We start from the raw sequence: 15,786 nt of genomic DNA on the forward strand, positions 1-15,786 counted from the left end.
AAATACAGAGCTTCGCCTTTCGACTCAGCTCCTTCTTCACCACGACGGACCGATGCAGAGCCCACATCACTGCGGACGCCGCACCGATCCGCCTGTCGATCTCGTGCTCCATTCTTCCCTCACTCGTGAACAAGACCCCGAGATACTTGAACTCCTCCGCTTGGGACAAGATCTCCTCCCCAACCCGGAGATTGCACTCCACCCTTTTCCGGTCGATAACCATGGCCTCAGATTTGGAGGTGCTGATTCCCATCCCAGCCGCTTCGCATTCGGTTGCAAACCGCTCCAGTGAGAGCTGAAGGTCAAGGCCCGATGAAGCCAACAGGACCACATCATCTGCAAAAAGCAGCGACCCGATCCTGAGGTCACCAAACCGGACCCCCTCAACGCCCTGGCTGCGCCTAGAAATTCTGTCCATATAAGTTATGAACAGAATCGGTGACAAAGGGCAGCCCTGGCGGAGTCCAACCCTCACCGGGTAGTTCGACTTACTGCCGGCAATGCGGACCAAACTCTGGCACCGGTTGTGCAGGGACCGGACAGCCCCGATCAGGGAGTCTGGTACCCCGTACTCCCGGAGCACCCCCCACATGAGCCCCCGAGGGACGAGGTCGAACGCCTTTTCCAAATCCACAAAACATGTGTAGACTGGTTGGGCGAACTCCCATGCACCCTCCAGAACCCTGCCGAGGGTATAGAGCTGGTCCACAGTTCCACGGCCAGGACGAAAACCACATTGCTCCTCCTGAATCCGAGGTTCGACAATCCGACGGACCCTCCACTCCAGAACCCCTTAATAGACTTTCCCAGGGAGGCTGAGGAGTGTGATCCCCCTAAAGTTGGAGCACACCCTCCGGTCCCCCTTTTTAAAGAGGGGAACCACCACCCCGGTCTGCCAGTCCAGAGGCACTGTCCCCGGTGTCCACGCGATGTTGCAGAGTCGTGTCAACCAAGACAGCCCTACAACATCCAGAGCCTTAAGGAGCTCCGGGCGGACCTCATCCACCCCAGGGGCCCTGCCACCGCGGAGCTTTTCAACCACCTCGGCGACCTCAGCCCCAGAGATAGAAGGGCCCCCCCAATGTCCCCAGACTCTGCCTCCACGTCGGAACGCGTGTTGGTGGGATTAAGGAGGTCTTCAAAGTATTCCTTCCACCGATCCAGGACGTCCCCCATCGAGGTCAGCAGCGCACCATCCCCACCATATACAGCGTTGACAGTGCACTGCTTCCCCCTCCTGAGTCGCCGGATGGTGGTCCAGAACCCTTTCGAAGCCGTTCGGAAGTCATTCTCCATGGCCTCGCCGAACTCCTCCCACGCCGCGACCGCCAAAGCCGCATTCCGCTTGGCCTGCCGGTACACATCAGCTGCCCTGGAGTCCTACCAGCCAACAAAGTCCGATAGGCCTCCTTCTTCAGCTTGACGGCTTCCTCACCTCCGGCGTCCACCACCGGGTCCGAGGGTTACCGCCGCGACATGCACCGACCGCCTTGCGTCCGCAGCTCCGGTCAGCCGCCTCAACAATGGAAGCCCGGAACATGGCCCATTCGGACTTAATGTCCCCGGCCTCCCCCGAGACATGATCGAAGCTCTCCCGGAGGTGGGAGTTGAAGCTCCTTCTGACAGGGGATTCTGCCAGCTGTTCCCAGCAGACCCTCACATTACGTTTGGGCCTGCCAGGCCTGACCGGCGTCTTCCCCCACCATCGTAGCCAACTCACCACCAGGTGGTTATCAGTTGACAGCTCCACCCCTTTCCTCACCCGAGTGTCCAAGACATTTGGCCTCAGATCCGACGACACAACTACAAAGTCTATAATCGAACTGAGACCTCGGGTGTCCTGGTGCCAAGTGCACATATGGACACCCTTATGCTTGAACATGGTGTTCGTTATGGACAAGCCGTGTCTAGCACAGAAGTCCAACAACAAAACACCGCTCGGGTTCAGATCGGGGGTCCGTTCCTCCCAATCACTCCCCTCCAGGTCTCACTGTCGTTGCCCACATGAGCATTGAAGTCCCCCAGGAGGACGAGGGCATCTCCGGGAGGAGCGCTTTCCAGCACCCCTCCCAGAGACTCCAAAAAGGGTGGGTACTCTGCGCTGCCGTTTGGTGCATAAGCACAAACAACAGTGAGGACCCGTCCCCCCACTCGAAGGCGGAGGGAGGCTACCCTCTCGTCCACCGGGGTGAACCCCAACGTACAGGCGCAGAACCGAGGGGAAAAAGTGCATAGGTTAATGATCATAAACAACGACATAGCCCCAAAAACATTGTGGGTAATCAAAACATGAAGCATACGAACATAAAGAACATCCACACAAAAAATTAGCCTATGTCTTCGCCTTGCTTGGATCACTGCTGCCATTGAATAAGGTACATTTGTACACACAGGAAAATGCGCTCCTGGTTAAGACCAGCTTTTAAGAGGCGGAGAAATTCCCCCGCAGAATAGAGGCGCACACTGGCAGTCTTTGTAAATACCGCGGAAAATATAATTAGGCGCACTTTACGCGTATCCTTCCACCTTTTTGGGTGGAACTCCCACTTTCCCCATGACCCTCCCACGAACGCATATTGAAAGCGCAACTTGCCTGTTCTCGCTCATGTGGCAGGCAATCTGCGATTTTATCCAAGTGCGCCCTGTTTGTAAATAGCCTGCATTGGTTAAGTCAGTCTTTGCGAACAATTAACGCCTGGAAACAGGCGCAAACGGCTTGATAAATGAGGCCCTCAGTTTTTTTATTGCATGAAAGTGCTTGTCAGACCCTGAATAGCGCTTTCAATGCATTTTCAATGTTTGGCTTGTAACTTCTGGCAGAATGGTTGTCCTATTACTTTAATTGTTATAGCACGTTTCTCTGCGTGGTTTATACATGGTAAAGGTGTTTTGGAATAGATATTCTGTGTGCATTGAAATGCATTGAAAACGCTATTCAGTAGCCAAAACCCTTTTCCCATGTACAAAACACCAATATCAATATGATTCACCCAGAAGTTTCATACAAAACAATGCGAATGCATTTAAAACGCTATTCAAGAGCTGAAAAACACTTTAAAGCAATAAAAAACTGAAAGTATCCAAAACTGATTCGAAGCCAAACTCTTGTCAGTAGTATTCAGGGTCTGTTTGACCTGTTTTAGGCTGAAATATAAGCTATTTCATGTAATGTGTGGCACTGAAGTAAACATGATATTACTGACTAGTAATTTCAATGCCAAAACCCTTTTCCCAAGTATAAACCACCAAGGAACATGATAGAATATTCATAGTTGAATAGTCATGAGCTGAAAAGCACTTTAAAAGAATAAATCTGACCTTTAAGTTTTAGGCCCTCGGTACACAGGCCTAAGGTTGTGGGGAACGGGTAGTGGTGTTCTTGTTAATGTGACAGGTTAAAATATCTAAGGTTAAAAAGATTGTTCAGTGCTAGTTAAAATGAATTGATCAAATTCATAATTGTGTTAAGTTAAAATCTGTTACGTGTACAAGGGTAAAAGTGTTAACCTGTCATCTCCTGAAGTGCTCTTAATCCATGAGCCTGGGGAAATCGCGGTATTTTCATCATTCAACTAAGGTTTTCAATGAGGAAATGTCAGCCGTTATTACTCCTCCGCTTATTACAAAATGCCCAGGACACAGAAGACCACAAAAGACGAGAGATATAATAAAAAAAAAGCTACTACGTTTAATTTTACATTTAAGAAGGGGTCAAAGATAATTATGTAAAAAAAAAAGGGAAAACCAGCGGTCTTTGGCTCAGAATTAATGTCCACAGTGAACGTCTTGTCGGGTCGTTTTCTGCTTCGTGGTCGTTCTTTCTTTCTCGTGTGCGGCCGTACCTTCCTGGTCCGTTTGGCCCCCCGTCCCTGTTGCGTCGTCCTCTCTTTATGCCTACTCGGTGTCCATTGATAGGCCGATATGATAATTGTCCAGTTCCAAAGTGAATTGGAAATTTGCCAAAACCAATAGGAAGCCTTTCTGAAATGTTCACACACTCACACGAGCAACCACAGCAATCAAAGTAAATGAATGTCTTGACACACTAGTGCCTCCACCAAAAAAAACCGCACCAAACATTTCCATTAGGCTGACAATTTCCCCCCCACTTTAACCATAGTCGTCCCGACTAGCATGGACTATACCGGTCGGGTTTATTACCTTGAGTGGCACGGGTGGAGCGGCGCAGGGGTAAGTCATTATCACCTTGGGGAGCAACAGCCACACAGGGTCCGGACAGCTCAGGATCGACGTTGGCTGGCACAGTGTGGACAGGGCTATCTGGCCCAGAGAGAGGGTCGTCAGGGATTGCTGGGGACTCAGGCTCTCTTGGAGGTGTAGGTCTTCGTCTATAGAAGGTCAGGGGCCAGTAGGTCCTTTTCTGGCTTACACCAGTGTCGCGCTGGCTTGCAGTTCGCCTTGGTGGTGGTTCTGGTTCCGCTGCCAGTGTAGGTTCCTGGGGGAAAGTTACAGGGCACGGCCAAAGATGAAGATGTTACGGTGGGCAGTTTTGGTGGGCCCTTCTTTTCCCTCAGGCCTAATGAGGTACACTGGTCTGTCTGGAAACACCCTCTCTGTAATCACAAAGGGTGCGGGGAGCCAACGGGGAGTCAGCTTACCCTGTGCTCGTCGTCGGAAATGCCTTAACAGAACCCGCTCACCTGGGAGAAGGTCAGGTGCACGGGCCCGCCAATCATAACGTGCCTTGTCCCTTCCTTGCTGTTGCCGGGAGTGCTTCTGGGCCAAGCGGTAGACCTTCCCCAGGAGCTGGTGTTGGTGTTGGACCCAGCCATTGGCAGTGTGGGTATCTCCCTGTATTGTTACTCCATGGATCCAGTCTATTGGCAAGCGTGCATGGCGTCCAAAGACCATGAAATGGGGTGTCATGTTGGTAGTTCTATGTATGGTGTTGTTATATACCTGAAGCAAGGCTGGCAGCTTAGCTTGCCACTGCGACTTTTCCTCTTCCAGTAGGGTCCCCAACAGGGCCAAAAGGGTCTGATTGAAGCGTTCACATGATCCATTCCCTTGCGGGTGGTACGGTGTCGTTCGACTCTTTCGGCATCCGTATAGTTGGCACAGCTCCGTGAAAAGGGCCGATTCAAAGGTTCCCCCCCGGTCCAAATGGATCTGTTCTGGGCATCCAAAGACCTGAAACAGGTGAGTCCAGACAGCACGGGCGGTAGTCGTGGCTGACTGGTCCTTGGTAGGGACAGCTACTGCACACTTCGAAAATAAATCAGTCATTACCAGAATGTAGGGGTGGCTATCGTCAGATCGACCAAGTGACACGTAATCTATCCCCACAATCTGGAACGGGTAGGTTGACTGAATAGACACCAAAGGTGCTCTTACCGCAGGTCCAGACTTGTTGGTGATGCACTGACGACATTCTTGGCCCAGATGGCACCATCCTTAGCCATTCCAGGCCAGAAGTACCATTGACGTAGGAGGGCGGCAGTCTTGTCTGGGTTGGCATGCCCAGCTTGACGATGATATTCTTCCCATAAAGTCTGTCCTCTCTTTTGTGGTACCAAGACTTGTTGACAAGGCTCCCCGGTCCCCTGCTGCACCCTCTTCCTCCACAACACTCCTTCCTTGTTCTCCAGCCGGGACCCTTCTCTCGTTTTGTAGGGCCGTGCTGATTTCCCCCCTCTCCAGGGCAGTCGGTGGGAACCCCCGCTTCAACCATTCCGATAAACGACACAGGTCAGGGTCTTGTTGCTGGTGGGCCCAGTCCTCCTCGGCTTCCTGTTGTGCCTCGCCCTCTCCTTGCAGCAGACATACTGCAGCCACCTGCTCCCCGGGCAACCTAGACAAGATATCTGCATTTTGGTTATTCTTCCCTGGTCTGTACCTTAGGGTGTAGTTGTAGTTGGCCAACTGTGACACCCACCGTTGTTCCGTAGCGCCAAGCCGGGCTGTCTGGAGGTGGACCAGAGGGATATTATCAGTGAATACTTCGACAGTAGCACCTCAGAGGTAATCCTTAAATTTTTCAGTTATAGCCCACTTCAATGCTAAAAATTCGAGCTTAAAGGAGCTATAATTCTGGTCGCTTCTTTCAGTAGGGTGTAAGCTACGACTAGCATATGCTATTACCCTCTCCTTGTCGTCCTGTACCTGAGATGGGCCCCTAGCCCATCCAGGCTCGCATCAGTATACAGGCGGAACGGGAGGCTGAAATCGGCATATGCCGATTCTGGCATATGCCGATTTCAGCCTCCCGTTCCGCCTGTATACTGATGCAAACTCACCAGAGCGCTCTTCAATTGACAAAAGCCTTTCTCACAGGTGGTGCTCCACACCACTGGGGTATTCTTGCTCGTTGTCCTACCCCCTTGCAGGGGTTCAATGGGGCTGCGATCTTGGTAAAGTCCTTAATAAACCGACGATAATAACCGACGAAACCGAGGAAGGACCGCAGTTGCTGGACAGTGCTTGGCGCCTCCCACTGCTCCACTACTGCGGTCTTTGTAGGATCTGTACCCCCTCCTGGCTAACTACATGGCTGAGGTAAGTGACCTTTTGTTGGAAGAACCGGCATTTCTTGGGTTGTAGTTTGAGCACCATCTCCTGCAGGCGTCGGAACACAGTCTCTAGGTCTCGCAAATGGCTGTCGAAATCCGAGGAGTAGACGATCACGTCATCTAAGTAGATCAACAAGGATTCGTGAATCATGCCCCCCAGGCACCGCTGCATCAGCCGCTGGAAAGTCGCCGGCGCATTGCACAAACCGAAAGGCATCCGGTCAAATTCATATAGCCCCATAGGGGTCGTGAAGGCGGTCTTTTCCCTGTCTTTCGGATCAACCTCGACTTGCCAGTAGCCAGCGGCTAAATCCAGAGTGGAGTACCAGGCAGCCTTCTTTAAGCAGGTCAGTAATTCTTCAATGCGTGGTAATGGGTAAGCGTCTTTGTGTGTTACCGCATTGAGTTTCCGATAATCCACGCAGAAGCCATCTTTCTTTCTGACAAGGACAATTGGAGCTGCCCATGGACTGGAACTCTCCCGTACTACCCCAGTCTCCAGCATGCCTTTCAGAAGACTGCGGAGCTCGGGATAGAGGCTGGGCGGCACCGGCCGATACCGTTCCCGGCTGGGTGGTGAGGAGCCGGTCGGAATCTGGTGTTGAACGGCCCTTGTCCTCGTGTTGTGCGAACACCGCCCTCCACTGGTCCATCCGGCCTTTCACTCTCTGCTGCTGTCCTGCAGTCAAACCTTCACCCAGCACTGGGGACACTACGGAGTCATTGACCTGGAGGGCATTAATGCGATGGATGGCGACCTCGACAGTCCCGGTCTCTTCGCCATGCAGGAGGAGCACCCGTTGAGCCTGCACATCTTCTGCTGACACCCCGTGGAGTTCTGCAAGTTCCTGGGGGCAATCTTGACAACATACAGTTAGGTCCATAAATATTTGGACATTGACACAATTTTCATCATTTTGGCTCTGTATACCACCACAATGGATTTGAAATGAAACAATCAAGATGTGCTTTAAGTGCAGACTTTCAGCTTTAATTTCAGGGTATTTACATCCAAATCAGGTGAACGGTGTAGGAATTACAATACATTTTATATGTGGCCCCCCCCCTTTTTAAGGGACCAAAAGTAATTGGACAATTGGCTGCTCAGCTGTTCCATGGCCAGGTGTATGTTATTCCCTCATGGGAGTTCGTTATTTCATTGACAAGGAGCAGATAAAAGGTCTAGAGTTCATTTCAAGTATGGTATTTGTGTTTGGAATCTGTTGCTGTCAACTCTCAATATGAAGTCCAAAGAGCTGTCACCATCAGTGAAGCAAGCCATCGTTAGGCTGAAAAATCAAAACAAACCTATCAGAGAGATAGCAAAAACATTAGGTGTGGCCAAATCAACTGTTTGGTACATTCTTAAAAAGAAAGAACGCACTGGTGAGCTCAGCAACACCAAAAGACCCTGAAGACCACGGAAAACAACTGTGGTGGATGACAGAAGAATTCTTTCCCTGGTGAAGAAAAACCCCTTCACAACAGTTGGCCAGATCAAGAACACTCTCCAGGAGGTAGGCGTATCTGTGTCAAAGTCAAAAATTAAGAGAAGACTTCACCAGAGTAAATACAGAGGGTTCACCACAAGATGTAAACCATTGGTGAGTCTCAAAAACAGGAAGACCAGATTAGAGTTTGCCAAAAAACATCTAAAAGAGCCTGTACAGTTCTGGAACAACATCCTATGGACAGATGAGACCAAGATCAACTTGTACCAGAATGATGGGAAGAGAAGAGTATGGAGAAGGGAAGGAACTGCTCATGATCCAAAGCATACCACCTCATCAGTGAAGCATGGTGGAGGTAGTGTTATGGCGTGGGCATGTATGGCTGCCAATGGAACTGGTTCCCTTGTATTTATCGATGATGTGACTGCTGACAAAAGCAGTAGGATGAATTCTGAAGTGTTTCTGGCAATATTATCTGCTCAGATTCAGCCAAATGCTTCAGAACTCATAGGACGGCGCTTCACAGTGCAGATGGACAATGACCCGAAGCATACTGCGAAAGCAACCAAAGAGTTTTTTAAGGCAAAGAAGTGGAATGTTCTGCAATGGCCAAGTCAATCACCTGACCTAAATCCAATTGAGCATGCATTTCACTTGCTAAAGACAAAACTGAAGGGAAAATGCCCCAAGAACAAGCAGGAACTGAAGACAGTTGCAGTAGAGGCCTGGCAGAGCATCACCAGGGACGAAACCCAGCGTCTGGTGATGTCTATGGGTTCCAGACTTCAGGCTGTCATTGACTGCAAAGGATTTGCAACCAAGTATTAAAAGTGACAATTAGATTTATGATTATGTTAGTTTGTCCAATTAATTTTGGTCCCTTAAAAAGGGGGGGGGGCACATATAAAATGTGTTGTAATTCCTACACCGTTCACCTGATTTGGATGTAAATACCCTGAAATTAACGCTGAAAGTCTGCACTTAAAGCACACCTTGATTGTTTCATTTCAAATCCATTGTGGTGGTATACAGAGCCAAAATGATGAAAATTGTGTCAATGTCCAAATATTTATGGACCTAACTGTAAGGATGGGGATTACACAGGCGGATTGGCACATAACCCCCCCTTGTGGTGACTAAAGCCCTCCCCACTCGCCATTCTGCATCATTCTGGGGTAATGGCTCAACCAATAGGGTGCGTCCTGAGCAAGATGAGTCCTCACTTGTCCGCCCCCACACTAAGAGTTCGGATTCTGCAGGAACCACAATAGTCTCTGACTTTGGGAATCTTACATGTCCTTGGAAAGGCGGGGTGGGCCCCATGCTGGCTTGCTGGCAGACAGCAAATGCTTTTCCCCACTCCCGCTCTGCTCGAGGTGGAAAGCTGTCTCTCCAGGATGAAGGCCGTGCATAAGTTCTTGCCAGCAGTCTGTTATAATGTTCATCCCTAAGATGGCCCGTTCTGCGCCTAAACAGTCATCATTCACAATAAAAACTCCTTTATCTTGCAGCTGAACACCACCCACCTTAAAGTCCAGTAAGGCATAGCCAATGTATGGGATTTGCAGGCCGTTTGCAGCTTTCAGTGTCAACTAGCGTGACTCCTCTCCCCCTTCCAACCCCACATTTCCCAAGCGCTGTTTGAAAAGGGTCTGGCTCATCAGGGTCACCTGTGAACCGGTATCAAGCAAACAAGGCATTATTTGGCCATTAACCTCCACTTCCACCCCTGGACACTCACCTACTAGAGCAGGCCACAGGGAGGGAGTTGAAATGTCCTTCACCACCCCCACCGGTCGGCCCGCTGCGGTCGAGGATTCTGAAAACCCTTTGCGGGTCGCTGTCGCTTGGGGCAATTCCTCCGTACATGACCAGCCTCCCTACAATCCAGGCAGATGGGTCGGCCTTGTGAGTCCCACTGATAACTCGTCGCATGGCTAGGGCCTGCCTGGTTTGAAGGGGGGATTAAATGCTCTCGTGGTCGCTCCCGGGGGCTGTCCTCTGGTCGGCCGTTGTAGGCAGCATGTCCCCGCAGCTGCTCTACTAACTGCGTGCCAAGGGCCTTCACCTGCTCTGACAGTTCTTGTTGCAGCTCGCGGCGCAGCTCTTCCTTCCAGTCGTCCATCTGCTTATGGGTCGGTCCGGCTGGTTCTTCTCTCCTTTCCATCATGGTTGTTGCGCGGGCAGGAGCGGCTCTTACTGCACTTGCCTGGGCTTCCTCAGTGCCACTTCCCAGCTCCTCCTCTAGGACCCGGGCTTCTGCAGTCACTGCCTTGAAACCTTGAAGAGGCTGTCGACGCAGGTAACGCTGTAACTCCGTTCTCACCAGACCCGTCTTCATGCCCAGCACAAACTGGTCCAGTGGGGCCTCATCTTACTCGCCCGCAGCCTGTCGGTCAAGCTGTCGCCACTTTGCGTGACATTCCCTCAGCCGGAGAGTGAAGTCCCCCACATTCTCTTCGGGGCTTTGACGGCACTTGAAAAAGGCTGCCCTTGCCTGCGCTGCATTAAGGGTTTCTCCATAAAGTTCCTTTAGAGCGGAAAGAATGTGCTTGCCGGTGTTGCGTTGTGCCGTATCCAACAATGCCACCTCGCGTCGGGCCTCTCCCTCCAAGGCGCTGAAAACTAAGTCGGCTTGCTGTTCGTCCGAGAGTGGTTGTGCGCGCAGCATAGCCTGCACCTGAGCACGCCATTCTCCGAATCGCCACCGCTCCCCGTTGAATTTTGGGAGCCAGGGAGAACTGTAGAACCATGGCATCATTGGAATATTTGATCTATCGGGCGAGCCCGAGTGGTCTTCTATGTCACTGGGCATCCTGCCGATCTACGCCAGAAAAACGAGGTGTCAGCCGTATGACTCCTCCGCTTATTACAAAATGCCCAGGACACAGAAGACCACAAAAGACGAGAGATATAATTTAAAAAGCTACTACGTTTAATTTTACATTTAAGAAGGGGTCAAAGATAATTATGTAAAAAAAAGGGAAAACCAGCAGTCTTTGGCTTAGAATTAATGTCCACAGTGAACATCTTGTCGGGTCGTTTTCTGCTGTGTGGTTGTTCTTTCTTTCTCGTGTGCGACCGTACCTTCCTGGTCCGTTCGACCCCCCCCGTCCCTGTCGCGTCGTCCTTTCTTTATGCCTCCTCGGTGTCCGTTGATAGGCCGATATGATAATTGTCCAGTTCCAAAGTGAATTGGCAATTTGCCAAAACCAATAGGAAGCCTTTCTGAAATGTTCACACACTCACACATGCAACCACAGCAATCAAAGTAAATGAATGTCTTGACACACTAGTGCCTCCACCAAAAAAAAAAGTACCAAACATTTCCATTAGGCTGACAGAAACATCACCGTATCAGTCACGTGATTCTTTCTCGCCTTTTTCAGGGGCGTAACATTAACTGCAGCTTACTTCTGAAGGGTGCATGCAAACATTTAAGCCTAGATTAGTCGTCATGACCACTGGCTGGGGTGAAGAGTATAACCAACATATATTCATGTTTTACTCATTACATATTCATCTTTACTTATTACTTGTAATATTTATTCTTATGGAACGGACCAATTATAGTAGTTTGAGTATTAAGACCACAGTGCTAAGCTTCTCAGCTTATCCTACTGTCCAGTGAGTACTGGACAGTAGGATAGTCCTCCAGCCAACCAAGGTTGATCGCCGCACATGATATATATAAGATTACAATTAAAACTGCTCAGTCATGCATTTATTTTTGGCTCTACCGTCTAATAGTGTTCAGTCTTTTTTTCACACTGGGATAACACTATGCATACTTTTGAATTGTATGATTTTGTTGCCTACTGTGTTTTATTTATTTGAAGGCTGGAACACTGTCAGCAATTATGTTACTCAATCTTTGTTTATGTTTTGTAGTTACTCTAGTATGTTTAATCATCGGCTTAGATGGGACTTTCCAAGTCCCACAGGGGGAAATTGATGTGGTAGCGAGGTAGCGAGGTAGGGAAACGGGTATCTTCCTTCATAGGCAGAGGCCTAAGATAGAAGTCAAGATTTACTGTTTATATCTAACCACAAATAAGCACTGTTGTAGTACTCGAGACGTGTTGGTCTGACCACAACTGTGGGAATATCACTAAATTGCCTGTGCATTGTTTAATTTATTTGTTAATATCATTACTGTTATTAGATGTAAAACGTGACGTGACGCTTCAAATGAAACCAATAACTTCAGTCATTTCTAATTTGAAATTACCCATCACTCCTCATCCCACCCCAAAAATGAATGAAGAAGATAGGTGAAACAGTGGCTGTGTGAAGATGTCTGCCATATTAGCTATAATTAGATTTGGTTACCTGAACCACAAGAGTTTACAATAGCGTCCATCATGGGGTTTTGTATAACCAGGTAGGTATCCATACACATTACTGCTCGAAATATTTGTGAATTTTTCCACCAAATATGTAGTTAAAAGTTCCAGCTTTTTCTGCATTAGTTCTTGATCACTGTGTAAATAGAAGACTTTAAATAAATGACAGAAGAATGATAGACCTCTACTGGTTTGGAATAACATTACCTTGGAGAACTGCACAAAATACATTTTAACATGATATGCAAAAGACATTGAAAGGGAAGAAATAATACACATTCAGGGTTTTATTGCCAACAGTCATACAGAATGATAACTCATACAACCAAATATTAAAACTGTAAACATTGTTTGGACTCAATTCTTTGTTTGAAAGTTTTTACTAGTTCCAAAATAGTATTTTTTTGGTGATCCCTCTGACAAAAAATCATATTTAGAATTTGGAAACCATATATAGAGAAAAATCTTGAATCTCAAGCACCAATGCGCAGCAGAGCAAAACACAACCTCTAGTGAACGTACGGGCATGCCCTATGAAAGTTCAGGATTGCATTTTGAAGAAAACAACATTGGTAAAAAATAAAAGGCACATTTTCATCAACAGAAATCTATTTGACCTCACATGGATGTTGAGTGTACTCTGAAATGTATACCCCGTGCAACTCATAATACATCAGTTCATTTGACGCACAGTAGCGAATCAACACATAACTGTTGGTGTTGTACTTAGTGTTAAAGGTAGACTCAATAATACAACAACTTCACACACAGGAGGATGGTGATTTTCTGAAATCAACAGTAGGTCTATCAGCGTTGAAAATGGTAAAGTCTATTTTAATTCCTCCTGACATAAGGAAGAGTCAACGGTTGCATCTTCAGCAAAGTTCATGGTGGTTGACTTCTCTGGGAAATTTACCCCAGAGTAACGATGTCATCACATAAAAGAGAATGCAGAACTCAACCCATTGGTATTCTCTACTCAACAAACAGCAGTAAAAGAGAAAAACGAATCAGCCATTTAAAATTAAGTAGAATTGTGTTTTGATGGTGTCACTTACTAAATCGTAGTTTCGGAATGTGTGTATAAAATATTAAGTCAGCAATGTAACATAGATTCACAAGTGTAAAACGGACAAGAGTTCAGTTCAACCAAGATTTACCTAGGTCGTTGTAAAAGGGGGTTATAACCGAGCTGAGGCCTCAGTTGTAAAATTACTGTCAAGTAAGTCAAATTACTTGATCTAAAAACAGTAAATAGTAATTTACTGTAAGTCTGACATAAAGCCTTGTTAGATTGCAAGTGATGTTGGAAGAAACCAGCGATTGATAGCAGCTCCAAATATACAGCTAGTAACTCCAATTAAGTATTCAATAATACAACTGTTAGGGAGGAGGGAATACAGGTCAATTCTCAACAAAGTGTACAGTTTATATGTTGTCACAAAGGACAAGAGTTCTAATTATTAAGTGGTTCGTGGAGGATGTGAAATGGTGATCTTACAATATTACAGACCCTTTTTTAACTAGTAACAGTATATTGTGAGAACTAGATGCATGTTTACTTTTTCTTGAAGCAAAATACAGGTACACTAAGATACATTTCAATTGTCTTGTCAAAGTAATTGAAAACGGACTGAATTTGGTTCAGTTGTATAGGCCCGACACATCAATAGCATGTTTGATAATGGTTTGAGAATTCTGTTGTCCAATAATGATGGCAAGGTGGAGAGATTCAAAACATTTAGCCTCTGTATTACAAGTATCACAATAATACAAGTGCTATCAAGTTAGTCACTGTAACCAAGCAAATTCTACAGTAACTACTGTTCTAGCTACCCTGTATCAATTACTGGAAATTGAGGTCTTAACAACTATCATTCAAAACCGTATTTCAATAAGATCAATTATGTGTCAAGCTATATAACAAAATAAGCAACTGTAGGAGTAATCCTAACACAGCGACTGATATCCAGAATATTTCAGGCAGTCCAACAGTAACATAGACCCTTTAATAGTTCCTCTGTGATGGCCCTCAGTGGTGACAATCAAAGATAGGAGATCCACACATTGAGGCGTGAATATTCATAATTCATAACTGTGTTGTACCATGAAGTGATCTTTTTTGTGTGTTTTTTACAAATCCAATAAAGGGTGCTCTATGTGAAATTAAGAGGATTTTTATAACTCCTCTTCAGTGATTATGTTTTCAACACATGGTGAATTGGTCTTATACAACTAACACAGATAATCTAAAGTTCTGTGCAATTAATTTGTGACCATTCATCAAATACCTTTGAAGTCAACAAAGCCAGAAAAGCTAGCATAAACAATTTCTTAATATCCATTGCATGATTCAAGCCTCAAAAACGAATTCACTACACACCCAGTTAAAAGGATTTAGAAGAATCAATTAAGAAATATTGTTTTGAAAAGCATAAATATTTTACAGAGTGATCATACACAAGCACCTCTCCGAAAAGGGCATCAAGGTCTACAAACAATGTTTCACAAGTACAGTTGATTTCAGCGTCATGAGACCGCTGTAGCACAAAAGTACTTCATGAAAATGTTTAATTTACCTTTAAAGCCATGTTGACAGCACTATGGGGGGGTGGCCGTGACCCTAGCACATTGGGACTACTGCAAAGCAAACACATTCACGTCTTTCCCAATAAAAGCAAAATCAATACAGACCTGGTCAGTTGTAACGCTAGCTGTGGGACAAATCCTAAAATAGTTCTATATAAATAGCATTTTATCAAACTGTAGTTTTTTTCCCTTTAACTTTTACCATGTAAATCTGGTTGTGCTTGATAGACAAAACAAAAGTTTGGGATTTATTCTAAAATATTTTTTTATATCCCTCCTTGAGGTCGATTTGCTCTTCATCTAAACTACTGAAAGTTGTCCTTTTTGTTTTAGGACACCAAATCAACATATATGTCCAAATGCACCTATATGTGTTCTCAAAAATATAGCATTTTAATCATCACAACAAAATAAAAACAGTTCTATAAATCAGCAATCTTCCTCAAGTGCTCCAGTGCACACACCTATTCCAAGATACTGTCATAGCAAGAAACCTTTAAACAATAGTATATTTTCTATCTTATCTTCAAGTTTCAGGTTGAAGGGAGGCTTGTAGTGTCTCCTACACTACCCATCTGGCATTGCAAGTCACTGTTTTCTTCCCACTGGCTCCTTCAGGCACAGTTCACTTCCGGCAGACACTATGGGCAGGCTGTTGTCACGGTGATGGCCAATCAGATGGCTGATGCTATCAAATATGTGATCTTTCGTCCGTACCTTTCGAAAAAGGGGAGAATTATTTGTGTTTATTGAGGTGTAATTTAAGAGGCTGGTTAACGTTTTACGTTTTATTTGTGGAAATATATATATTTCACCCTTTCATATTTGTGGAATAAAAAATAAAAACATTCTTATATCACACTCTCACTT

General features: G+C 46.5%; 1 protein-coding gene across 2 annotated transcripts in view; it reads right to left on the minus strand.

The window, feature by feature from the left end:
• Positions 1-12,598: 12,598 nt before the first annotated feature.
• The window catches only part of shc3 (SHC (Src homology 2 domain containing) transforming protein 3), a 66,744-nt gene continuing 63,556 nt past the window's right edge, over positions 12,599-15,786 (minus strand). Inside the window, exon 12 of one of the 2 annotated variants that reach the window (XM_062484461.1) lies at positions 12,599-15,633. In XM_062484461.1, the coding sequence (XP_062340445.1) occupies positions 15,505-15,633 (129 nt within the window). In that variant the 3' untranslated portion in view covers positions 12,599-15,504. Of the gene's footprint in view, positions 15,767-15,786 lie in introns of both variants that reach the window. The other variant, XM_062484463.1, reaches the window with a different exon arrangement.

The sequence above is a fragment of the Osmerus eperlanus genome, chromosome 18 (genome assembly GCF_963692335.1).
Source record: "Osmerus eperlanus chromosome 18, fOsmEpe2.1, whole genome shotgun sequence".
Classification (NCBI taxonomy): domain Eukaryota; kingdom Metazoa; phylum Chordata; class Actinopteri; order Osmeriformes; family Osmeridae; genus Osmerus; species Osmerus eperlanus.